We start from the raw sequence: 26,850 nt of genomic DNA, 5'->3' as shown, positions 1-26,850 counted from the left end.
GATTTGTATACATAAATGTTTGGCAACTCTTACACATACTTCACCCGAGTTTATCACTAAAATATCAATTTTCATTAAATGTAACAATACGTTTTGAGCGACGGCCTAGTAACACGTCCTCTTTCCACAAGATACAGATTAACAGTCCTCTTTTTTTCTAAGAAATCTATTTTTTTTGAGTCCATACTCAAAGATTCTCTAATACTATCGTTGCGGGGATTGCGCGCTAAAGAGTTTCTTGCTGTCCAGCTGCGCTTCACTTCACTTCAAGTACTTTTGAATCACATTTACGGTATTAACATACATTACTGAGCTTCTCAGTATAAAATCAGGCACAAAAAGTTAAAAAAAAAGCAGTGAGGCACAAATAACATTACACGCTTTAGTAAGTCTCAGAAGCACAAGGTTAGTACGGCCTCGACAGCCACAAAACTGGTTTAAATACAGACCACCTCTGCCCGTTATGCGCTCGGTTGTAACCTGTAATATGCGAATGCAAGGGGGGAGGGGGATGTCCGGTGTCACCACAGCTCGGCCCAGTTGTCAGAAATACGACTGTCCGCTGGGCAGACCCCTGCTTTCTCGATCGGCAGTTGGTGGAAACGAATGGCCTCGACGGGGCACAGCGGGAAGAGAGTGCGCGCAGTAAAGCCAAACAAGCGGTGGCCAAAGCCCGCGGGAGCGACTCTGCGCCGCCATCACTCTCCGCACACCGCGGCCGCAAACACGTCCGGCAGCCGAGAGCCTCGTCCGTCTCCCAAACTCTCACAGGTCCCCGTACCATCGCTTTCGGCTCGGGATGGAGGAGCAGCGAGCCAGTGGCATGTATCTACCTGCCTTTCTAAACGGCACCTTAGAGATTTTCAGTGGCAATCATTAGTAACGATGGATCCCTCACCTTGGATCTCTAAGAGAACTGTAAAATGAAGGCTAGCACTAACACAATCGCATGCAATGAATAGGAGAGCCATTTACTACTGTCTGAGATAACTATACGCTAAACTCTGCACATACCAAGGGAGCAATTTCTTCCTGCTCTCTCATTTGGGTTGCAGCAGGTAACAGATGACGAACTGAAAACGAAGTTTCTGATTATGCTATGCCCCGTGGAGCCTGTTTTTGCTAACGTAAGGCACTTCAAGGTGGCCAGGAAGATGGAGAATTTCAGGGAGAAGAAGGCGTGCCTGTTACAATACTAACTTCAGTACTGGAGCCGCAATTATTCGCTGCGATTCACGCGTATCGCCAATCTTGTATGCAGCTGGAGATTTCGAATGGAAGCGTCCACACTGTTTATAAGGAACATTAGCACGTGTATAGTGTGGGTGCTAGATGCTGCGGCTGCTTACTACTGAGCGTAACTAGTATCGAGTTGATGCTGATACAATAACTCCATATTTAGCACTCTTCTACAACCGATCGCTTGTTGAAAGATCCGTACCTAAGACTGTAAAGTTGCACAAGTCACACCAATACCAACGAAAGAAAATAGGGGCAATTCGCTGAATTACAGACCAATATCGCTAACATCGATTTGCAGTAGGATTCTGGAACATACATTGTGATCGAACATTACGATTATCTCGAAGGAGGTTTTTTTTTTTTTTTTTTTTTTTTTTTGGGACAAAGAGCCAACGCGGATTCCCATAATATCGTTCTTGTAAAACACAACTAGCTCTTTATTCTCACGAAGTAATGAGTGCTAATGATAGGTGATGTAAAATTGATTCCAGAAGGCTTCTGACACCGTACTTCGCAAGTGACTTCTATTTAAGATGTGTGCCTGTGGACTACCGTCTCAGTTGTTCGACTGGATTCGTCATTGCCCGTTCCGTCAGGAATATCACAGCTCTTAGTAACTGATGGAAAGTCATCGATTAATGCCGAAGTAATATCCGTCGTTCCCCAAGGAAGTAGTATAGATCCTCTGCTTTTCCTAATCTACATAAACGATTTAGGAGACGATCTGTGTAGCAATCTTAGATTGTTTGCCGGTATTGCTGTCATTTACCACTGTATAGAGTCATCGCACGATCAAATTGCGAAACGATTTAGACACTGTATCTGTATGGTGTAAAATGTGGCAACTGACTCTAAATAATGAAAAGTGTGAAGTCATCCACATAAATACCAAAAGGAATCCGGCTACATAGTAAATCACGCAAATCTAAGACTGTAAATTCAACCTAACACTTAAGAGATTACAATTAAGAATAGCTTAAGTTGGAACAACTATATAATGTCGTGGGTAAAGCAAACCAAAAACTACGATTTATTGGCAGACAACTGGGGAAATGCAACAGGCCTACTAAAGAGAGTGCCTACACTATGCTTGTGCGTCCTCTTCTGGAATATTGCCGTGCGGTGTCGGATTCGCACCAGACGAGATCGCCAGCAGATATCGAAAAAGTTCAAAGAAGGGCAGCCACTTTTGTGCTGTTGTGAAATACAGGAGAGGCTGCCACGAGTATAATACGTGAATTGGGGTAGCAGTCATTAAAACAAAGGCGTTTTTGTTGCGGCAGGATCTTCTCAAGAAATTTCAATCAGCTTTCTCCTCAGTCTGTGAAAATTTTTTGTTGGCGCCACCTACATAGGGAGGAATTAAGATTGTAATAAAATAAGAGGAATCAGAGTTCGCATGGACAGATTTAAGTGTTCGTTTTTCCCGCTGTTCGAGAGAGGAATGGTAGAGAAATAGCTTGAAGGAAGTTCGATGAATCCTCTGCCAGGCACCTAATCGTGAATTGCACGCTAGTCGTGTAGATGTAGATATATCACTGTAGGAAACAGTGTGTTAAAGGTAAGGATGACACACACAGCCAAATCGTCATTCCTGCTGCTGAAAAGTTGGTGTATCTTTATGAGCCAGATGTAAAAAAGTGAAAGAGTGGTGCAACACAGCCGACCATCTTCAAATAAATAGCGTGTTGTTCAGATGTTAGCGAAAATGGCCATAGCTATCGCATTCGTCAATTACAAACGGATGGTTCCAAGAGCATTAATGACAGTAGCTTGCTAGTCAGGTCATGTGCCAGTGAACCATCACAGTCCAAAAACAGGAAAAGAGAAAAATAGGAAAGAACCTTCCTCTCCAGACCGTAAGGCTTTCTCCTCTACATCACTGCCAAAAAGAGCATTAAGGTAGGTCGTTTTGATAATGAAAACCTGACAGCGAAAGTTTAAAAAAAAAATGGCTCTGAGCACTATGGGACATAACATCTGAGGTCATCAGTCCCCGAGAACTTAGAGCTACTTAAACCTAACTAACCTAAGGACAACACACACATCCATGCCCGAGGCAGGATTCGAACCTGCGATCGTAGAGGTCGCGCGGTTCCAGACTGAAGCGCCTAGAACAGCTTGGCCACACAGGCCGGCAGCGAAAGTTTCAGAGGTGATTTTGAAGTCAATGACAAAGAGGGGTCTTTATCAAATCTTCCAACAGTGGCAACAGAAATTTAACACGTGCTTTCTACTGGGTGAAGAGCGTACTGAAGGCAACTTATGCCTGAATTTGTAAACTTATGAAACAAAGTTTTTAGAAAATGAGAGGTAGTCTTTACTGAACATCCCTCGTATTTGTAGGGGCGGTCAAAGTGAAAATGAGACCCTCTGGTAGGCATAAAAACATAGCGGCAGTATCTGTCTTTATGCTGTTTGTCAGAACATAATTTTAAGTCAGTCAAATGAGTAAGATGACAATATTTAACGACAGGTTAAGTAGTATGCTAAATACAGTATAAACGCATTATCAGATTACTTGAGAAAACTCGACTTCAAGGATTAATTTTATAAAATTGGGAATTCGCCAATGACATGCTACAACCTGCTCCAGATGCATCATTTTACAATAACTTCAGTGCGTGAAATTTTAAAAGACCAAATTTTATAGTCACGATAGATATGATCCAGTTTCAGGTGACACAGACGAGTATGCAAACAAGGGCATCCTTTTTTTTCTTTTTAGTAGTTATTCTCGGACCGGAACTGTAAAATAGTTTTGTCATCAATCAACCAGCCACGCATATAACACAGAGATATCACTGTTTACATCACTATCGGATGACATCAGTCTTTAGTGTATTGGTACAACAGGTTTCCACTGTTTTACGTTTCCACGTTGAAAAAAGTATGAAATGTGTCATTAACAATCATCAGTCTCCTAAGTTCTGCATAAATATTATCACCCAATGTGCATGTTGTCGGGCTTAACATTACGTCCTACACTTTGTCCTTGTGAGTCCCAAAAGGTTCATTGCTATTTAACATACATTAATATTTTCCGACATTACCACATAAGATCTAGCCCTATTATTCTTCGGAAACAGGAAAAACTATCAGTCAGTCTTTATACTTTACTTACAAATCACTGCTCCGCAGATCAATTATCAGAGCGCGTATTATTATGCAGAGAACTTTCAACGTACTAAATGGATTGTACGACCTGTTTTAAGCACGGAGGAGGGCGGGTTTTAATATTGCAATAAGCAAAGAAATAAATAAATCTGATGACATCGGTCTTTACTGCACTGGTACAATGGGCTTCCACTGTTTAATGTTTCCAAGTTGAAAAAAAAAGTGAACTGTAAGCATTTTTAACTATCTTCAACATCCTCAATTTTGCATAAATATTCAAATTCAAAAACTGAATCAGTGTTCACCAATCGCAACGTCACTGACCCAAATTTCGGCAAGGTGCTCGCAAAGCGTGTGATATCCTCGTCTGAGAATATGAACTCCATGGAGTCAAAACTTAGCTCACTCTTACACTGGTATCAAAGGCATTGTGCTTGTACGAGCAGGAAGTCTTCCATTAAGGTGATGCAAAGCTTTCCTCAACACAAGGTTCCTTTAAGCCCCGTACTGCTTCAGTACACGTGGTCCTGTTGGAGGTATTTGCTCCCTTCGACCTCTCTGTACTGACCGACTCAGCCAGTTACCCGTAACACTGGCTCCTTGGCATTTGTCACATTAACGAATCGTTGCAGGAGGTGAAGGGCGTGATACATTGTACACAAAATCTTAGAAATTAATTTGGACTGAACCCCAGATTGTCATATTCCTGGCTTTAGCCGACAGTATTTTATCTGAAACTTCCTGGCAGATTAAAACTGTGTGCCGGACCGTGACTCGAACTCGGGACCTTTGTCTTTCGCGGGCAAGTGGTAGAGCCCTTGCCCGCCAAAGGCAAAGGTCCCGAGTTAAGAGTCTCGGTTTGGCACACAGTTTTAATCTGCCAGGAAGTTTCATATCAGCGCACACTCTGCTGCAGAGTGAAAATCTCATTCTGGAAGTATTTTATCTTGCTAGAAGCTCGCTTTGATGCAGCTTGGTACACGTGAAGTAGTATATGGTACAAAAGTGGAGTGAGGTACAAGCAACAGATGGTACATACGTACTATTCCCGTGGGAGAGTCCGAAAATTTTACTGAACTTTATTCTGACTGGTCGGTACATTCGGATGTTAGGCGCCAAAACGCCGAACTTCTCTTATTAATTATTTATATACTTTTCATTGTACTTAACCCAGTTTTCAGTGTGACAATCTCTCATGCTTACCCCACTAGTTTATCGTTTTGTTTATTAAATTTCACTAGTCATGAGAAACATAAGAGTAACGATATTGAAACCGATGTGCGGCGTGCCTGGGCGACGAAGTACTTCGACAGCGCCAGTCTTCTTCAGAGCCGGAAGTGTATCTCTGATTTGGACAGGCATGTGTTCTTTAATGTTCGAAATTTTTGAAGGGTCGATGAGCCCCATAATTGATATAATCAGAGCCAAGTATTAATCACATTCTTGGAATTATCAAGTACTATTGATAATATTCTGCGGCACGATAATTGCATAGAAATTATCATGAGATTCGGAAGTTGTCAAAAAAGTTACCGTACTATTTAGAAAGCTGTGAAGTGATGTAGAAGACGGTGTAAAAAATGATTATATAAAATGTAAACAAACAGGATACATTAATAGAGAAGTGTCGCCTACCATCATTTTCAGTACTGCCCGCCTCGGTAGCGTTACCGCCTATCACGCAGGGGGCCCGGTTTCGATTCCCGGCAGGGAACTGGGTGTTGTGTGTCCATCATTTTCGTTATCATTGACTCGCAAGTCGCCGAAGAGGCGTCAACTAAAATGGACTTGCAATACGGCGGCCTCCCGGCCAACAATGCCATACGATCATTTCATTTTCCATTATCAGTACTACAGATCTTGCCCCCAGTAGATACAGAGACTAACCTGGTCAAGTTGCATCCCATAAAAAGCACAATCACAGGTTCAAGTTCGAGATGGCAGCATAGCGGCCTCCGCCGAATAAGATTCCACGACCGACGAGCTGTCTTAAGCGCTGGGGAGACAACTTTAGAAGACGACAGAACGGTTAGCTACCCTTATTCAATCCAACATCCAGATCTGACATCCAACACGACAACTTATCATTTATAAGATATTTAGATTTGTAGCCTATCAACTGCATAGCAACCGAGCTGTAGTGTCATAAATAATAGGTAAGCAACACGCGTTAGCACGTCCACAAATATTAGCTTGTATCATGGTTGATTTTTCCATAAAACCAAACTGATATTTCTGTGCTTGGCATTTTGCTTGAATCGAAGTGGTACAAAATTTAGTCTGAATTTAGATCGTGGAAAAAGTGAGATTTAAATTCATTACAATTATTGGTAAAGCAGGAGCACGGGCTATTTCATTTCGACTTTCCCTTTTTCATTTCACTTTCTATTCTTCAACCATAACGAAATAATCTTCGCTTCTGATAACAATGTAACTTTCTATAGCGACGTAACAGTTACAACGTTAGCTGCGTCGAAGCTTCTTCATTCCTCTTTCGGTTCGCGTGCCTCTTGCCGTTCCGCCAAACCAGCTTCTATGTTAGCGAAATATTAGGCCTGGGACACGAGAGCAACACAGAAGATTCGCTATCACGATGACCGCAGCCCACCTCAGTCATCGCAAAGTACTGAGCTGTCCTTTGGATGGAATAGGAACTTGTGACGCACAATGTTCCGGCGCCATCGGGCCAGCCTCGTAGCTTGGTTTAGGGCGACAACAGTGTAACACTTGCGGGAGGGAATGCACGACTGTGTCTCTCCGAGTCGGCCGATTTCCTGTTGCGGGGGGGAACTGCCTGCTGAGATACAGTTGTGAGGCAACGCGGCAACACCGCCACGGCTAACAGCTGCCGCCGGTGCGTTGCACGGGCGGGCACGCGAGCTGTGTGTAATGTGGATTCCGGGCTCACCGCACAACGCAACACCCGCAGGCATTTCCCAAAACATGTTATGCCATCAGCAGCAAATACTATTGTACCGTCGCTAATGTGTTCATTAGTTCCACCGCATACTGGACCGATGTCACACATCGATTTGGTACACAAATCATTTACTGTCTGGAAAGAATCACTTTTGGGGTAAGAACTACCAACCTATAAAAGGGGTGGTTGTGATATAGGCCACAACGGGAGGATACCCGTACTTTCGTTATCCTGTATTTGAGAATGAGAGCACTAAATACTTGCGACAAACTTTACACATAATTTTAAATCACGAACCTCTTTCTCGCTGATGAACACAATATGATGAAAGGAAAAAAGTTTGTCACTTACTACATTTTGTCTGTTCATGCAGTAAAACTGCCACCTGAAGTGGGGCGTTTTAATTTAGTACTTCTCTACTGCTAACTGTATTTGCGACACGTCTACAAGACAGTACTCACAATATGCCACTGGGTGAACCAGCAAAATTGTATCACTGTATAGTACACTGTTCAGGTGAAATGTGTGTATAAATACACGTAAATATGTGCGAAATGCATTCGACATATGCATATGTGGGCAAAGTCTACACTTCTGGAACGATTTTGATCAAATTTGGTACACATATTAGTTACAATCTGGACTAAAATACTGTAGGGGTAAGAACCACCCGCTTTCTGTTGGGTTGAGTGTGATGATGTGGAGACAGAAGGGAGGAAAGGCTGAGATGGACAGACTTGGGAGAATGGGACAGAGGGTGGGGAGAGGAGAACATGGACTGAGAAACGGAAGAGGACGAGGTGGACAGAGACGAGGGGAAAGAAGAGAGAGACAGAGAGAGGAGGCTGGAGGAGATGGACTTAACGTAAGATTGAACTACATGAATAACCGAACAATACGAAGTTTCTCGGCTAGTACTAACATAAAAAATATTGGCTGAACCGTTAAGACTGACAAACGATGACGTAGTAGCAGAAATGCTTGGAAGGATATATAAAAATAATAACATAAATTATTCTACCTTCTGTACCCTCATCGACCGTGAAACAATAGTAAACTAACGAGTTCCCCTCACATAGAATTATTGAATTCAGTGAAACCCATTCCTTTTTTTTTTGTACCCGTTAAGGTAAAACATGCTTTCGATTAAACCGCCAATACCATGTAATGAGGATAATAACGAACTCAAATGTGTCAGGGGCTCACTAAAGGAACAGTACTATATGGACTACTTGTCTCTTGCCCGTTTAGTGGCCCTCTAAAAAAAATAAAGAAAACAGTCATAAGATGAATAATATAAGATGTGTTGTTTCATCCTGACTGACTGCGTCAGAACAATGCCCCCAGAAATTGGGTGTCAATTCATCTTGAATATTATTACCATAGACATTCAATCAACACTTCATAGTTGTCAGTTCTGAGAAGCTCTTTCACCTTTAATCCCTAAGTGAGCACGAATAACTTCTCCGCCTAGTATTTGGGCACAATAATCGAAGATCACTTACACTAGGTACAGATGTAATTTGTGAGAAATCTTCTTTATGGGACTCAAACAAGCTCACAAAGTGCTTTCATTTTACGACTAAGGTAACACACTACGCGCACTTTCACGTGATTTCACGTCGACAGCTCAGGTCTTGCATGACGACCTAGTCTCTGTGTTCAACGGAGATGGTCCCATACGTTTATTCGAAATTACCGTCACAACCATTGAAACCTTATACCTTATGTCACATTTCCTCATATCCAAGTTCTACAAATATATATGTAAAATTGCTCATGCCATAATTACTAGTACTGGAATTTCTGGTTGTCATTAGCAACAACCGAGAGCAAAAAATATTTTATAGGAGTGTCACAAGTTTTTCCTCTATGCGACATAGCGCATTCTGTTCTGTGCAGGTTCAATAAATAACATCATTTTCCAGACTTCAACTCAGTTTCCGAGATGAGAAAAGCCTCCACTTAAATTATAAAAATACAAGGTGTGTTTGATGTACGCCGACTCAGTTTTCTACGCGCTTATGTATTAAATTAACGAACATAGAAAAATTTAACTGAAAGACGCAATTTTTACGAACAGTCGACTGAAAACAGCCGTCTGTGTCTGATATAGTCTGGAAGTTACGGCCAAGTTTTATAAGTTGAAATTCACTTTCGGATAGCGATATTAAAGCCTGTGATGCAGCAAGAACAATGCTTTCCCGATATAGAGCGGCGTAAAACAAAATTTTATACTGCTCAATCTTCCGATAGAAAATGGATTAAAGGGGGCAAACTTTATGGCGTATCTTATCCCTGAAATGGACGCGCAAGCGAATTTATAGCTACCAAATAAATGCCACCATTTATTGAAGCTTAAAGATTTCTTGCGCGTGACTTCGAACATAAAGCCGGCAATAGCGCCTTCAAACAAGACAGCATAAAAATTAGAATCTCGAGGTACGTGAATAGGATACTCTCTCGATTTAAAAGTGAGTGGGGTCTTCAAAAACTGATACTGAAAGAATGAGGCATCAACTTTACTTATACTTGCTGAAAGAGCTGAACCCTACAAGTGCGTAGAACTTCCAGGCGGGAAATTGATTAATTTTATTGTTTTGTCACATCATTTTAATCACAGATTTAACTTTTTCATTTGCTCTCTTTTTCTACCTATAATTCTTTTACCACATGGAACTTTGTTCATGAGATTTTATTTATTTTTATGTATCGACTTAGATTAAATTTCTTCTGTTTTATCGTGCAATTTATTGCATTCATTATTTATATTACTTATTATGACTGAATTTCATTGTACTTATTATCCCTTCCTCATGTAACTCTTCATCAATGCTGTTTTGTCCATAGTGCAACAAACTTTTTTTAAACTACTGCACTGTCAATACAAACAGACAACTACTACTTTTGTTTTTTAACCCTTAGATCGGCATTTTCAGATGTTTAAATATTAGGGTAAATAAAAATAAGTAAAGTCACACACACATTGATTCCACGTGGAAAAAGAATTACAGGAAGAAAATGAAAGCAAATGAAAAAGTTAATATGATGATTAAAATGACGTGAAAAAAATTAAAGTAATTAAATTTAAACCAATTAACTGAATAAAAATAATGAGCGGTCATTTATATATTTAAAAATAAAAATTTCGAAGCACCGAAGGAGATTTGAGCCCACGCCCACACGTGAGGAGTGTAACCGTTACGCTACGCAACAATTTCTTTATTAACAAAAGAAAACATGGTCCGTAGTAGACTGTGATGTAAACGTTTTTTACTTAAATCGTGCGATTGGCTAATTTGGTCTCTTTAAGGCTTTAGAGCATCATGCGAAATTCTGAAAAAATTTTCGTCCATTACTTGCAAACGAGGGAACACTAGCGTGACTGTAGGGTGTGATACCTGGGATCTTAACCCTATAGACGGTTTCAAAACGTCAATTCCAATGCTGGGGCCTCTCCTTGTCAGTGAAACACATGTACAGCACGGAATAATCTGGAACTATGGTAGTGAAAAAACTGATACTTTCAGCACAGACGTCTTATCATATCACCTGAGTAATATTCGTAATAAAATGGAACACCTACTGCAGTCCTTACGATGTTATTTATTATATGGCTACCAGTTTCGGTGCTTCAGTGTACCATCTTCAGGCCTTAATTGACGTTGAGGGGGTACTTCAGACACAACATCGTTGTTACAGGAAGTGTGCAAAACCAGTTGATAGATTTGGCCACTGATGAATCGTGTATACGGATCTGTCTTGCATCTTTATTTGTTTTCACTTGATGTCAATAGGTTTCCGGTTATGAGTATGTTTGTGGTTTTTGGTATGGGGCGGTTTGTTCCTTATCAATTAGGAATATGGGCGGTGTTCGGAACATTTCCGACATTTGTCTCAAGGCCATGGGAAACCTCCGAAAACCCTGAATATAACTGCTGGTGTACCCACCTTACTGTAGTCTCTATCTTCTGTTAATCAGACATTTCATCGTTATGGAGTTTGTCAGCGAATGGGTAATTAGGTTGTCGCGCCACAACTGTGGCACTGCGTTGCTGATGCAGATAAAATACATCCTGAACCAAAGGGCGAATTTATCAATGACACTGCTTACGTACCTACATACTCCAAGTAAATACCGCAATTCCCAAATTGCAATCAACATTTTACACTATGACAACTGTGGTGCATGACATATAATAAATTGAACTATGAAGACAGGGAACGAAAAGCTAGGGGGCGATCGGTTAAAATTCGCTGAGGCCGCTAATCATCTCGTTGTACTTTGAGACAAAAATTCCAAAGATCGATGAAACGTAACGTGTGTTTCGAAGAACATAGATGTTTGTTTTGACCGCGAATCGATGTGGTGAAATGCTATTCGTTGGGCGCCGTAAATAGGCGTCATTGTGGGGTGACTCGAAGGCGGTAGAAATGATCGGCGTTAGTAACGAGGCACTACGTCTTCTTCGCTCGATCAAAGTGTTCTGACCTTAATCGACTTAATGTTAATCAACAAGATCCTAAAGGACGTATATGGTTACAGCCTTACTGGCCTAGTAAATTCTGCTGTCATTTTTTCCGAGAACACATTACCATTTGATGAATTGTGGCTGAAACGTTGAAGGCGATACGAAAACGTCTGCTGTCTGAATCTTCCATACACTAACTCAATCTATAAGAAAACATTTGATCGTTATTCGGAACTGTGGAATCTGCGGCTGTATTGATATCTTCGACTGGAAAGACATCAGAGTTACGACTCTTGGTAAATATGGAGAAATATTTTATGATTAAGTTGTTTCAGATGAAGATTGATCATGTTTGATGTTGCGAATTATGGCAGCAACATTGACAGCGAAGTATTAAAAGAAGCATTTTCAGTGAACCAGGTCAGGAGCTCCCGCTTCCGAAACCTGCACTTGTGACAATCTCTTTCGCTGAGGGTTAAGCTATTCCTCTCACAAAACACGTAATCAGATCCTGTCCTCAAAAACGAATGGTGCATATAATGACGGCATATCTATGGAGACAAGATACCTGTAAATAGTTCTTTTGATATGTTGGCGCGAAGCTGGTGGGGTCGGATACTCAATAAAATGTGATATGAACAAAACAGATTTGAGAGTTTCATAACTTTACACGAATACGTGATGGCGTATATTCTACGTACAATGAAGAAATACCCTATTAAAAACTAATATCAAAAGCATGAAAACAAACAGCTATCTACAGTGTTAGGAAATTTGGTCTACAGGTTCTTGCTTAGCCCAAGTGGAGTACTGTCTTCTAAGAACAAAGTACGTATGAAGCCACATACTAAAAGGATTTGACATTACATTAGGTCCAGCATATCAGTAAAAAGAGTTGTAGACATGTTTTGTACGAAAAAACTATCTGGTATTTCTATTTAGCTTTGTATTTTCTCTTCTCTACAAATAAATGAAATTAATTTCCTTTACTGTACTCGTCCATGACATTTGAATTGCAGTTCTTTTCAACTATTTATTTTGAGCTTTCCTACTGCTATAATCAGCAGTGCTACGATCGTACATATGCAGGTATTTCTCCACAGGACTACCAAAATGAACGAACCTAGGATCGTCCCAGTTTTTCGCGCACAAAGACAACTGCACAACCTAAGCAGAAACTTTTGTAAACTGTCAGTGGCCTAGACGCGCCGTGTGGCAAAGGTGAAACACGGTGCATTCATCTGGTAATGACGTGGCCTGCCGGATGACCCAGTCTGGTAAACCTGCTCGGTTTGATCCACACGAAGTTGCAAGCTAGACACATGCCTTTTGCCTATCACCGTTTCACCCGCCAGGATCACTTGCCACGTCCCTCCGGTGGGCGACCTGCCTTATACAACCAAGTGTGCTGCAATGACTTAAGAGAGCTTTCATGCAGGAGGCAGGGCTTAACATTTGTGATAATAATAAGATGTTGGTCGGTCGCAACAGGCCGAGAGGAACTAACTTTGCACCCCCCCCCCCCCCCCAATTGGTTCAGATATGACCATATACTTTAAATGATTTTTGCTGTCTCCTGTTTGTGGATGAAACTGCGCTGTTTGTCTCACGTACTGGAGCAACAAACTGATCTTATTACAGCATTTTTGAAATAGACTTGAAAATAAATTGTAGCATCAATAAAGCAAGAGATCTAGTTGACGACTTTATATTTGGCGCAGCTCAGACATTCACTGGTTGGACAGGAGAAGAAATATAGAGAAGGAAAATAATTTCCTGGAGGGCCTTTTGTACTCTAAACAACATATTCGAAACTAAGCTTCCAATGCGAAGGATGACTGTATGGTTAAAAAAAATAAAATATCGATGTATGCATGTGAAATGCAAGAATTACAATCAGCGCTTATTTCTGCAAGTTATTTGCTAATTTCATGAGATAAAAATTGACTGAAACGACCTAATGGGTAGTGGGTAGATGACTGCAAAACACGCAAAACCCGGATGAATGCATACAGCAGAAGACTAATGAATGGCAAAATCTAGGAGGAAGCCTTTATCTGTTAATGAATGACAGAAGCATGATGATGATAATCACGAAGATATAGAGTGAGATTAAAAACTTACTTACGGCCTTCGATCTTTCAAAGATGAAATGCACTTACACCCCACAAGACCATAATTAAAATACTAATTATTTTCCCTTCTACTGAGCGCTAAGAATGACACCGTAATTACGAATGTTTCGTTTATGAGCTATCATTTTAATTTCAAGATCGTCGCATGGCGAGAGAAGGAAATGGGACGACGATGAAGTCATATTACATGGAAACAAGCTCGGTATATGGAAGGATATAGAAATAAATTGGCAGTATCTTCTTCTGGGATTGAACCTAGGCTCTGCTTAACTACAGTCCAGTGTCTTGCCGGTGTGACACATGGCTTCGACGGTACACATATGTTGGCCACGAAGAACTCAACGTGAATTCGATGTTCACGTTCCCGTTGTTTCGACTCAGCAAAAATACCCAAGTATATATAATAAAGTACATTATTTGAGACTTACCACGCATTATAATACGGTGTGATCGTTGGTTTCCAAACGCAGTTATTATGTATCGGGCGAGGTGGTGCGGTGGTTAACGCCCTGATTTCGCACCAGGGTTCAAATCACTACATTCACTTCTGCGATTTATCTGTATCGCTCTAGGCCAATGTCAAGATGGTTACTCCGCAAAGACGGCGACTAACTTCGTCTGCCGTCCTTGCCAATCTCAGATGACCTAATTAATAAATTTTATAGCAGAGTGTAGTTAATGAACGGTCTTGTACTAGCGTAACAAGGACTAAACACACACACACACACACACACACACACACACACACACACACACACACACACTTTCGAAGCCTGATGAATACCAAGGATTACGGACTGCATTCTTACGCTAGCGTTGTATTTCGATGCGTGACTACTACACTAACTGTTGCTACCTATAACGTCTTGCTATAATCGTCTAGTAAATTACAGCGTCAATTGCGTCAGGGGAAATTACTACTAAAACTCTTAAGACGCAACAAATCAAATGTGTGCCCCCCTCTATGCAACATGCTATTACTAACTAGGTGTAAGATGAGACTTTCACCGTGAACGTCGCTGCAACACTTAGCACATGGAACAGAACTTTTTAACGACTGTGTATACCTCTTGGACATACAAAAAAATTTGGTGCAATCTATCATATAATTAGTGGGCCACGTGGTACATTTCTGAGCAAAACCAGCAGATATAGTTGTGTTTTCGGTCTCACTACGATGTTAATGTGGCAGTGAACACCATACTGCGTGCAGCGATAGCCGCGGACTTAGCTTCTGGCACATCGCCTGATTCTTCTGTGAAAAATGTACATTAACAAATGTTCTATTACTTACTTCCGTCATCTATTCTGAGGCATTCAAGACCATTATAGCACCAGTTGTATTTAAAAAGTTGCTATAACATTCTGTTAAATACAGTGGTGAGATCTAAAGTTCACTGAGACTTGCACACAAAACAAACCTCTGCGTGTTATCTTCTGCTGAAATTTTATAACTTGGATCGTTTCTGACATATTAGGGGTACCTTTGAACCACGACAAATCAACACAGAAAAGGGGTTTTGCTGTATTTACTTACAAACCGTGTGACATGTGTAAAATAAACGTAACATATAACTTAATATGTGAAATTTGTGCGCAATTAGCCACGACGACCCTCTACTTCAGCAGTCGAATTGGGGCGTCTGCAAAGGGAAGCTGTGTCCACTTTTTCGACAATGATACTGAGAAATGTGTATATCACAGTCAGAAAATCGAAATAATTAGATGATGTATACCTTAAGAAAGATAAACTGAAATTGTACATTCAAGCTCATCCTGGTTCCACATCCCATATAACCGACGGCCTGTAATCCGTTGTATATCCGCACGTGGAGCGGCTACGGTAGTCTAAGATGCGTCGAAATGGTTGACTATATGAAACCAGGGGCTTTTAACAGAGAGAGTGAGGATGAGGCGACTTATTTACTGCAATTAATAACTGCCATGCTTGGGTCACGAAAGAATAAGCTTAATAAATTAAGATGATCATGAACGAAGTATTTATGAATTAGACGTCCGCCTCAATCGAATGAGCAGGAAGGGCTTAGTAGCATAGAAGCTTTCGAATATAAAGGCTTTGTGGTCTAAATTGATAATACCACAATACACACACTGGCGTGAGGTGATAAGAGAACTGAAGCCTTTGTAATCGGTTCTGGTACTTTTCCAATGTTCGTTTTCTTATCTGCGTACCCAACACGAACTCTTCACAAGCAGTATGCTCTCCAATTGCATTGAGATAGTACTAATAGTCCATGTAGCCTCGGCCCCCCACAGAACCAAGATATGAGGTAAATAATAACTGAATGAAATGCTAAAGTTTCACCCATAAATTACAAACAACAACATAAAACTAACTACGGGAGACAAAAGTACACAGGATAGCTTGCAGAATGGGCAGCTGAGATAGGTCTGTCTACTAATGCAACTACCGGTTCTGCAAACAAATTTAGTACCATCTTACGTGATTAAGAACTTTAGTAGCTTGAATTAAGATTCGCTAAAACGAACTGAATGGGCTACAGCAGTAAAATCCGATGACGATATGGCATATAAACTAAGATTGATTCCGGCGACGCCACAATGTAATATTGTCGTGACTAACGAAATTTTATGGCAGACAGAAAATCTAAACAGGATATGCTACTTCCGAACAGCAGTCTACATAAATGACCTATAATGTGGGCACCCCTCGCGTTAGACTAACGACACAGGAAGCTACAAAAGGCTATGCAAGGGAAAAGTAAAAATAAATGTATTCAGACCGATCGACGAAAAAGTAATTGTAGATCACGTATTAGATAGGGCTTGAGACAAAAACAGTCACTATGTTGCTGCCTAGATCAACGTAAACAAGGCCTCTAGCGAATAAGTGGAGAAATAGATTGCGCCTAGATTGAGGCGTTCCTGTCTATTATTTTAATACGCATGTAGATAGGCAGCGTAGAAATGTTGGCTTTTGAGCCTTCCTGTAAACAGCACAGCAAGTGGAAACAAATTTCTATATGAACTCGTGTGATTTTCACTACACATTGTTAATAGCACGGGAACACTTCCTAGAGAGTGCATCGAACTTCCTCATACTCGCCCATTTCTTTGGTTGTTTTCACTATGAAATGAGCGTCATTACGTAGTAATTCCTGAATACGTTCACATCTAGCTCTACAAAACGTAATTAAGTATGAATAAAAATAACCATCGTGCATAACACAATCCAAAACGACAGAATATATTCAGCAAATGTAGCAATTATTTTTATACCTGCTTAGATATAGTTATTCCCGCTTAATTCGCTTTAATACGCTCACGCTACAAGTGTGATAAAAGGTACCTCACAGCTCTCCTCTGTGAAGTCAAACATGAACACATTGGCTATTAGCTGAGGAGTAAGAGCCAAAACTACATGAACAAAAAATTACTCATTTTGCATACTACGATCCTAGTTTGGGAAGGAAAGTGTGAGGGGGAAGGAAAATGGAAAGTGCACGCTGGAAACAGTTTCCTCTGCTGGCCACAGGTCCCCAGCTTCAAATACAAAACTTTCATACAGTCACATGAAAATTGCGAAACACGCTTCCGACTGATGCTCTACGCGTTCTTAAATCAAGGGATGTTTTATTCAGCGATTTTGATAGTAAAAGCAAACAACCGAACGTCAAAGACCGTCATTTCTCTGATTATGCAAACTCCTTGACATTCACATAATCAGGGGAAAACAATTTAAGTACTGTAATAAAAATAATGCACGGAAATTAAGTTTAATACAGCATTCGGGTTATTAAAATCGGACTATAAACAACCAAAAATTCGAACATACCGTATAGGAAATATGCTTTTAAAGGGTGCCGGTAGGTGGACGCAATAGCACGACAAGAACGAGATGTAAGTTTGAAATGTAACCGATTTTTTTGTACAAGGACACAGCATTACACTATGCTTTATATCATGCATAAAGCAGGTGGTGGACGATCCTATAATGAATATTTGTATGCAGTTTACGTTATAAGAATCCTACACTGCAATGTTATTCCATAGCAAACACAAAATTATTCAAAAAAATTTACACTCGAATAATTAAATTAAATATCCTAATATTTCACAAATAGCTTTAGTTTATACCGCATCCCTACTAAGAAACCACGAAATATTTCTGCTGCAAAGTGGGCAGCTTAAGAGTAAATAAAATATAAAGCAATCGTGATACTTCGCCAGTCATTTCCGGTTTCAGTATCGAATGTTATATAATATGTCACTATTATAACGATTTCACTTCGATACTGGTATACATCTAAACTGAGTTTGCACACAAAACAATCGATTTAAACTTTTATCACTATGAATGTAACATTTATGTCGGTATCAAGGATAGCGTAAGAACAATCGACGTAAAATCGATGTCTGCCCGTACATACGTAATATTTAAACCTCACGTTGTTAGTTTTTGGCTAACCTATCCGATATAATTTAAAAAATTATATACACGAAGCGTATACCTTGATCCAGTAGACGAAGAGCGTTTGGCCACTGCGAGGAATCCAAGCTCTGTTTTTCTTGCAGCAGTTCACGAACATATTCGCCAGCTTTCTCGGGCGGTATCTGCGTTTCCATGTCTCCTTCAGACTTCACATTGGCACTGTTTGTATCACTCATGCAATCGGTACCACTGATATTGTTATTACGGTTTAAGTCGCCGTTTGCTGCAGAGTTATCCGCCATTACTACACCGAATACGTCCGTTTCCAGCCACTTCCACACAATAAGTGAAGCGTTTGATGCTCAACAACGACGGTAGTTCCAGCTGCTGCCGCTAGGGGCGCGGCGACTCGTGAACGTTGCGGCGACAAGTGAAGGCTGCCTTGCGCATGCTCGCATGCTGCGGAATGTGCAACGAAAGGAAAAGTACGGTACTCTGTACAGAAAATACTGTAATTAAACAGTCCTTTTATAGAAACCGACTTACGCACTTACTCTTATGATTATTAGTTGCCAATAATTACATGAAAATAATTTTATTAGAATTTACAAGCGAATAACTGCACTCGTAATCATACTCCATCGTAGACGACTGTACAGAATTACAAAATAGAACAATTCTCGTATACGTACTAAAGAAAAAACAGTAAAAGGGAAAAAAAGTAACTGAATAGCTTAACAAAATTACTGTCCTATTTCACTAACATCCACGCGAAGCAGATTTCTAGAACTGCGAACAGGTGTGAATTCCACGTAAACTAGCACGAAATTCTGAAAACGCTGATAATATAAAACGAAACTCCCTCTCCTTACGGACAGTGAGTGGGCAGCGTTGGAATTTTTCATTTCAGAATTCAAACAAGTTACTTATGCAGATTAGTTTCACAATCATGAGTGTAACTATATATTGCGAGAAAGATACGAAGATGCGTCAACGGGCCGTCGTAACCGGCAAACAAGTGAACCTCATGACATTTCTAAAAAGAAAAATGCTGTTTTGATTATCTAAGACTGAAACACGACATGTGGGTCACATAGGAGAAATGTAATTTCAATATTTCTGGGAATCCGCTGACGGGAAGCATCAGCCTGGAAAATACTCTTTGTCGCTTAATACAAACAAAGAATCGAGGAACGTGTTGCATATCATTAACATCGCACGGCTATTCTTCGTAGACCGCTGTTCAAGACACTATTCCATTTGTGAAAGTTAAGTGCACAAACTACGGTAAGAGAGAGTGGAACGATGAAATAGACGGTATTCGTCCTTGCCAGCATCGAAAGCGAGATTGCAGAAAGCAGCAGCAGGATTAAACATGCGCCTACTCATGTGCGCTATAGTATATACAGCGTTATAATTGCCCACATGAGTAGGCTCGTGTTTAATTATTTAGGCTTGGAGAAAGCAGAAAGAGACGTACTGGTTATTAATGTGGCAAAAAAAAAAAAAAAAAAAAAAATCCTTTGCGTACAGTACTGGACAGTATAAGACGGACTTTATTTGCCGTCGAACTTAAGACTTGACAGTTTATCTCCCGACAAAGAAAGCTATGTAAAACTGAACAGTACTACCAGTTATTTACATGCACGACGAGACACGACAGATGCGTCGGTATCCGGGCAGAGAAGCCTTGATCAACGAGGTCAGGATAGTGAAAATTCCTGCGTGCTGTGCTTCAACTCTTTTAAAGTGCCGTCAGTCGTATGCAACAAAACGTGAGACACTGAAGAGAGTTGTTGCGATATTACGGCAGTGATGGTATTATAACATCGATGGGATCCATGGAATCTATAACTAGAGTTTTTAATTAGCGGCACGTGTTGTTCTTACTGACAGGAGGCAATGTTTTCTTTGCGCTATTCTTATTTCAGTCAGATTAAATCCGGAAATACCTTTTCTTAGATAAAGTAGACTAAACAAAACAAAATAGTACCTCGGGTATGTTAGTCAGATCTAGCCGAATCATATGGAAGCCGAATCCTATTTTCGTGGTATAATGAGAGACCATAGAAAAAAAGTATATGTTCAAAAGTTATATCGAAGAAAAGACGACCTGAAAGGTATATACAAACAAGAATGAGAAAATATTGCCTTTGAGCATACTTTTCCTTCAGTGTAGAAGCGATTGATAGGAAATCCTGTTTCGGCTGAGTTAGGTTTTCTCTCTTGGGGACATTACTCCCAAAATACTAAATTTTGAGCCTGCAGCTACACACCCGACTGCGTAGTTAACACGAACTTGTGTCTAATTGTGCATCAAACAAAGAAATACATATTGTATATTTGTACGACCAAAACGCGAAATGTCTTATAGAAGTCTTCCATTTTTTAATCGGCTTCTTGAGGGAGAAGGAATGTGATGAGGTCGTTGTTCGAGAGAGGAAAGGGTTAAAGCAAACGACATCGTCGGATAGGTGTATTGTGGAACGTTTCATTAAAGAAAGAATCTACTGGTTTGTGGCTAACGACTATGGAGAAAACGACTTACTACGTTCCGGAATTGCAGCTAGAAACTGATTTGTGTCATATGTCAGAACTGCTTCTATCACAGACTCACGCATAATTTCAAGTATTCATTGGAACATACGAGGTGTGTGAGAAAGGTAGTGTGACTGACAACACTGGGGCGATCTGGCAGTGCTGTGTTGCTCTACTTGTGCGGGTGCTCAGTCCGAGTTTCAGCTCCGTCCAGCCTTCACATGATCTTTGAGAGCGCAATCAGTGAAGTTGTGTTATTTTTGTGTGCTACAAAATTTAACAGTGTAACTTACATCAACGTGTTTTGTGTTGGGAATCCACGAGCGTGACCTCCAAAAAGTTGAGCCAGGCCTACGGGAAATTCCACATCTAGGATACAAGTTTTTCACTGCCACAAATCATTTTCGGAAGGCCAAGAACATGTTGAACCTCGCTTGGAGAGACCTTCAACCTCAAAAACCGCCTAAAACACCGAACACGTGCATGCTCTTGTGAATTTGTTTATTGAGGACAAACCGTGAACCACATGTTTACAAAGATGTCCATGAAATGCTCTGGAAAAGAGTGAATTGAGCGAGGCTGGAAATAGCAGACAAGTGGATTCTGCATCATGGCAACGACCCCTGTCACACGACCACTTCCATCACGGATTTTTTTACCTCGAAAGGCTTTCATGTTGTTTCACATCCCCCCGTAATTACCTGATCTGTGTCATTGTGCCCCTTTCTTTTCCCGAAATCGAAAACATGTATTAAAAGAACGTCATTTCGGGACTCAAGAGAACATTCAAAAGAATGTGACCGACTTGTTAAAGGCCCTATCACTTGAAGCCTTTCAGCGCTACTACAAAGACTGGAAATGACTCTGCCGGTGTATAGCTGCAGAAGGGAACTACTTAGAAAGGGGCAATATTGTTGTTCAAAAAAAAAAAAAAAAATTAAAAAGTCAGTGTCGTTACTTTTCTCACACACCTCAAATGCAGCGGTATATACTCTACCTCAAACATTCTGTCAAGCGAAAGTCGGTAACTTACCCATTGCTGAGTGCTGTATCTAGGAAGATATAAACTGAAGAGCTAAAGAAAATGGTACACCTGCCCAATATCACGCAGGGGCCCCCCGAGCACGCAGAAGTGCTGTAACACGACATGGCATGGACCCGACTAATGTCTGAAGTAGTGCTGGAGGGAACTAACACCACGATTCCTGCAGGGCTGTCCATAAATCCGTAAGAGTACGAGGGAGTGCAGATCTCTTCTGAACAGCACGTTGCAAGACATCCCAGATATGCTCAATAATGTTCATATCTGGGGAGTTTGGTGGCCAGTGGAAGAGTTTACATTCAGAAGAGTGTTCCTGGAGCCACTCTGTAGCAATTCTGGACGTGTGGGGTATCGCATTGTCCTGCCCAAGTCCGCCGGAATGCACAATGGACATGAATGGATGCAGGTGATCAGACAGGATGCTTACCTACGTGTCACTCGTCAGAGTCGTCTCTAGACGTAACAGGGATACCACATCACTCCAACTACACACGCCCCACACCATTACAGAGCCTCCACCATCATGAACAGTCCCCTGCTGACATTCAGGATCCATGGATTCATGAGGTTGTCTCCATACCCGTACACGTCCATTCCCTCGATACAATTTGAAACGAGACTCGTCCGACCAGCCAACATGTCATGAACAGTCCATTGTCGGTGTTGACGGGCCCAGGCGAGGAGTAAAACTTTGTGTCGTGCAGTCATCGAGGGTACACGAGTGGGCCTTCGGCTCCGAAAGCCAATATCGATGATGTTTCGTCGAATGGTTCGCATGCTGATACTTGTTGATGGCCCAGAATTGAGATCTGCAGCAATTTGCAGAAGGGCTGCACTTCTGTCACGTTGGACGATTCCCTTCAGTATTCGTTGGTCCCGTTCTTGTAAGATCTTTTTTCTGGCCGCAGTGACGTTGGAGATTTGATGTTTTACCGGAATCCTGAAATGCACGCCACACTCGTGAAATGATCGTACGGGAAAATCCCCACTTCATCGTTAACTCGGATTTGCTGTGTCCCATCGCTCGTGCGCCGACTATAATAGCACGTCCAGACTCACTTAAATTTTGATATGCTGCCATTGTAGCAGCTGTAACCGATCTAACAACTGCGCGAGACACTTGTCTTTTACACGCGTTGCCGACCGCAGCGCCGTCTTCTGCCCGTTTACATATATGTGTATTTGAATACGCATGCCTACACCAGTTTATTTGGCACTTCAGTGTATTACACATCCATAAAGAAGGGGAATCAATAAATGAGGAAGAAAGTGACTAAGGAAATTCGAAAGAACATAGAAAGACTTCGGATTTAAATAGTAGAAGAAGAAAATGAACCACGAAATTAATGAACTGAGCGATGCACTTTCGTGTCCAAGATGTCATGTCTGTAAGTGACTATAGCTGCTATTATGTGAACCGAACTGAACGGAATATTTCCGAGGGGGAATGAGGCATACAAACTTGAGAAGGCTACCGTCTACAAAGATGAAGACTATTCTCTACGATGAAGAAGGCTATATTCTACAATGAAGAAGAATATAGTGGTGGATGAATTCTTTGAACCATCTTCTATAGGCGAGGCACAAGACATCTCACTTTCTTATTAGACAAAGCAGTCGAAACACATGATGGTATTAAACAGGTCTCATCCGCAGTACAACTTATTTACAATTGTATTTTGATGTGTAACATTTCATAGCGTTTTGTAATTCATATCGTAATTTTACTCTCTCTGCTGTACCTTTATCGCTAAAATAAAAGGCAAATCTTTGTACTTAAATTAGAAGGTTATCATGATGCGTCCTTCGGCAGTTTTCGATAATGGGTATTAAAGGGTCTCCATATGTACTCAACAATGTGGCTAATGTAATTATAGACTGGTTTCTCCACACACTTTGTGCTGAGATTATTATCAAATCGTTGGTGGTATCGGTATACTTTCAACAAGAATTTAGTAGTGTATTGTTAAAAATAAAAAGCTGTAACCCAGTTTTACAGATGGTTGTTTGATTTACTGAAATACTTAGGTAGTTCCCTCTCCGCTTAGTGCAGCGCTGTGTTTGTGTTTGCGCAGGGAGAGGGTGAAACACGGCTAAGGCTCGTAGCCCATTCAACGTAACAGCACTAAAGCTTCGCTTGCACCGCTAAGCCTGGCACGAATGAGTGCTCTGTGCGACACGTGCGCGATATTTGCCTCTTCTAAACGGGCTCGAGGCAGTGACGAGTGAGTCAACTTGCACAGCCCAAGCTGCTGGGCGCCTACCAAATCTGTTGGCATTCGTGTGACGCTGGAGTCACTTTCAAAATGGGGTCGGTCGAGTTCTTCGAACTCCATGAATCAGGCTAACGAAATGCTTGCGGAATTTTAGTTCCGTAACTATAAAAACAGAAATCGACGAGACAGAACAATGAAATGCAATCCGAAAACAAAGGAAGTAGGTTACATTACGCTTGTTCGCCCACTGCTTGAATACTGCTCAGCAGTGTGGGATCCGTACCAGATGGGGTTGATAGAGGAGGTAGAGACGATACAACGGAGAGGTGGCTTGCGGAGTATGGATGTAGATGTAGATGTAGATTGACATCACAAAAGACAAAATGAGAATGACGGATTTCATCGAAGCCGAGTACAAAAATAAAATTGTAGCTATTAGTAACGAGTAGTCCCAGGAAGACAAAAATAAATAGCCTGTACTCAGTTCGGAATGGTGTCCCGTAGAAGCTTTCAACGTCAAATCATTTATTGCACCAGAGCTGGTCCAGCAGTGCGTACAGGAGAGCGTCCGTGACGGTAGGACAGTACGAGGGGCGTTCAATAATTAATGTAACTCATTTCTTTTCTCGGCCAATTTCCATTGAAAAGATATGGAATTTGTTGTGGTACATCGTGAGATATTTCCACTGCATCCCCTACACTTTGATGAATTTCCAACAGGTGGCGGTGCTGTACGCAACTTTCAAAATGGCGTCTGTAACGGCGGTGCGTTCATGCAGAGAGCTGTTGCTGAGTGTCTTTCGGCGGAAAACCATATCATCGCAGGCATTCATAGGCCCTTGTCTACGGAGAGCTGGCAGTGAACAAAAGTACGGCGAGTCGCTGGGCCTGGCGTCTGTCATCATAGTGGCAACGTCGTGCAAACCTTGAAACGTCCCCTTTGATCAATTATACATGACTGTGCTTAAACTGACACACAATATTTTTTAGCGCAACGCAATCTGACGTTCAATAATCCCTACAAAAGAATGGCCCTGACTAACATTAACCTATACCTTTCACAAATCACTTACCTCACAAAAATCTTCGTTACTCGAACTACTGCAATACAGCTAAATAAAAGATTCAAACTACGGAAGGCACTAACTACTGATAGGCATAGATAGCAAATGAAAGATTTTAATAGAGAACAAACAATGTATTTACCTTAATAGTAATAATATATATAGCAGTTCATGACATCCAGTCTTACAAATTTCAAAACTCCGCCATCTCTCTCCCCACATCCACCACTGTTGGCGGCTCACCTCCAACTGCGCAACGCTGCGCGCTGTTAACATCCAGCTGCCAAACACTACAATAGCCAACAACAATGCAAACCAGCCACAGAGTGCACACAGCACAGCCAGTGATTTTCATACGGAGCGCTACTTGGCGTTACCAATATAAAAACCTGAACAGCCTACTTACAACCTGTCCGATTTGTCGCATGTCGGCTGGCCGCATACAGCTGTGACTCCTGCAGTGTTGGAACGTGCGGACACTCTCATTCTAGGAGATCGACGGATGACGGTCAAACACTTCGCTACTCAACTAGACGGCATTCAAGTCTGCGCACCCGAGAGGAGCTCACAAAACTTCAGTGGACTGTTCTTCCTCATCCACCTGCAGCCAAAATCCAGCACCTTCCGACTTCCATGTGTTTGCCCAATGAAGGACGCATTCTGTGAGATGCAGTACGTGGACGACGATGAGATTGTTGATATAGCTAGACATTGCCTCCGATGTCGATCAGCAGAGTGGTACCGTGGTGGCATACAAGCCCTCCCAGTAAAGTGGCGCAAGGCGTCCCAGTGAACGGAGGTAACGTTGAGAAATAGGTTTTTGTAGCCAAGGGAGTGGGGCATTATATGGAGTATTGGAATCCTGTGTAAAACCAACCTGCTTTTAGAAAACAAATGTGTTGCATTATTTACCGAACGCTCATCGTAGGCGTGAGGTTGTGTCGGAGGGTAGCTGTGAGTGCTGGTCACGAGTCTGGCCCGATAGCTCACTTGGGAAAAGAATTGTTCACGAAAGGTTTGAGTCCCCAACCGGCACAAACTTTCAATCCATGGGCATACCTAGCAATGGGTAGAGGAGAGCAACTTCATCAAGAACGGAATGTTCCAAACTGATCCTTACTATTTGGATCGCGAATATTGCAGAAATGGGGATAGGTAGAAGAATGTGGTATGCAGCACAAAGTCCACACTCACGGAAATAGAGTTCAATGTGTCTGCAATCTGTAGCATGCAGGATATATAAGCGATATCCCAGTTCCTCCCAAGCCCCGTCTAGTGTGTCCTCATTAATCTGCGCAAAATTGCTTTTCTGACGGGTGCTAGTAGTTCCTTCAGGTCCCGCACCAGGGCCTGGTGGACTGCATCCTTCACAAAGCCGCAAAGAGAAAATCTAATGAAGTTATGTTTGCAGACATTGCGGGCCAGGAAGTGGGTCCTGCTCCGCCAATCCAGCGACCTGGAAATGTGTCATACATAGCTTTCCTAACGATCGAGGTGCAGTGAGGAGAGGCACGATCATGTTGCAGCACGATGCCAAGCTTGCTTGCTTGCAAGGCTTCCATCCAGTCATTCACTGATCAGTCTGGCCTGTCAACGGCAGACAGCAAAACGAAAGCTGAAATTTTAAATTTAGGATTTGAGAAATCTTTCACGCAGGAGGATCGTACAAACATACCGCCGTTTGAGTCTC

At 41.5% G+C, this 26,850-nt stretch overlaps 1 protein-coding gene across 1 annotated transcript in view; it reads right to left on the bottom strand.

Annotated features, from left to right (window-relative positions):
- Nucleotides 1–18,667, bottom strand: part of LOC124620060 (KH domain-containing, RNA-binding, signal transduction-associated protein 3-like) — a 537,488-nt gene extending 518,821 nt beyond the window's left edge. Inside the window, exon 1 of the mRNA XM_047146728.1 lies at nucleotides 18,380–18,667. Coding sequence (XP_047002684.1) covers nucleotides 18,380–18,602 — 223 coding nt within the window. The 5' untranslated portion in view covers nucleotides 18,603–18,667. The remainder of the gene's footprint in view (nucleotides 1–18,379) is intronic.
- Between the last annotated feature and the right edge of the window lie 8,183 nt (nucleotides 18,668–26,850).

This window comes from Schistocerca americana, chromosome 6 (genome assembly GCF_021461395.2).
Source record: "Schistocerca americana isolate TAMUIC-IGC-003095 chromosome 6, iqSchAmer2.1, whole genome shotgun sequence".
Taxonomy (NCBI): Eukaryota; Metazoa; Arthropoda; class Insecta; order Orthoptera; family Acrididae; genus Schistocerca; species Schistocerca americana.
This window is presented reverse-complemented; position numbering and strand designations above follow the sequence as displayed.